The sequence below is a fragment of the Arachis ipaensis genome, chromosome B01 (assembly GCF_000816755.2).
Source record: "Arachis ipaensis cultivar K30076 chromosome B01, Araip1.1, whole genome shotgun sequence".
Taxonomy (NCBI): domain Eukaryota; kingdom Viridiplantae; phylum Streptophyta; class Magnoliopsida; order Fabales; family Fabaceae; genus Arachis; species Arachis ipaensis.
This window is the reverse complement of record NC_029785.2, coordinates 116437424-116437896: the sequence shown is the minus strand read 5'-3', so window position 1 is coordinate 116437896 and position 473 is coordinate 116437424. Positions and strand designations below refer to the sequence as shown.

At 31.1% G+C, this 473-nt stretch overlaps 1 protein-coding gene across 1 annotated transcript in view; it reads right to left on the bottom strand.

Moving 5' to 3' along the window:
• Positions 1 to 473, bottom strand: part of LOC107634061 (2-dehydro-3-deoxyphosphooctonate aldolase) — a gene marked incomplete in the record, with an annotated part of 28944 nt that overhangs the window by 25834 nt on the left and 2637 nt on the right. Inside the window, 2 exon segments of the mRNA XM_021123943.1 lie at positions 6 to 64; positions 442 to 473. Of these exon segments, the coding sequence (XP_020979602.1) occupies positions 6 to 64; positions 442 to 473 (91 nt within the window).

Here is a 473-nt window from a genome sequence, read left to right as displayed (position 1 = left end):
CTTACAATAGGGCAATTGACTTCTCTCATCCACTCCAGATTACGTGGATCGACAATCAAATCATCTATATAAAAAGGCAACAAATTTAATCAATTCCGGATTTTGAAAATAGAATGATAGAGGATAATCAATTGCAGTGCTGACATTCTTTGAACGAAGTTAAACCTCAAATGCATGTTAACAATTTTGATTATAGGAGGGAATGTGCTACGAATCACTTAAAAAAAATATATAGATTCAAATTAAATCATATATGTAAAAAGAACGTAAGATTAAAATGAAACTAGAACACATGAAAACAGAAAGCAATTCATGATATTGAACATTTTCAAAGAGTAACATCATCCAACAGCATACAGAAGACCTCAAAAAGATATTATAACTCACTGTATACATCATCCAAAAGCATACAGAAGACCTCAAAAAGATATTATAACTCACTGTATCCAAACATAGTTCCTCTCTCACAAACC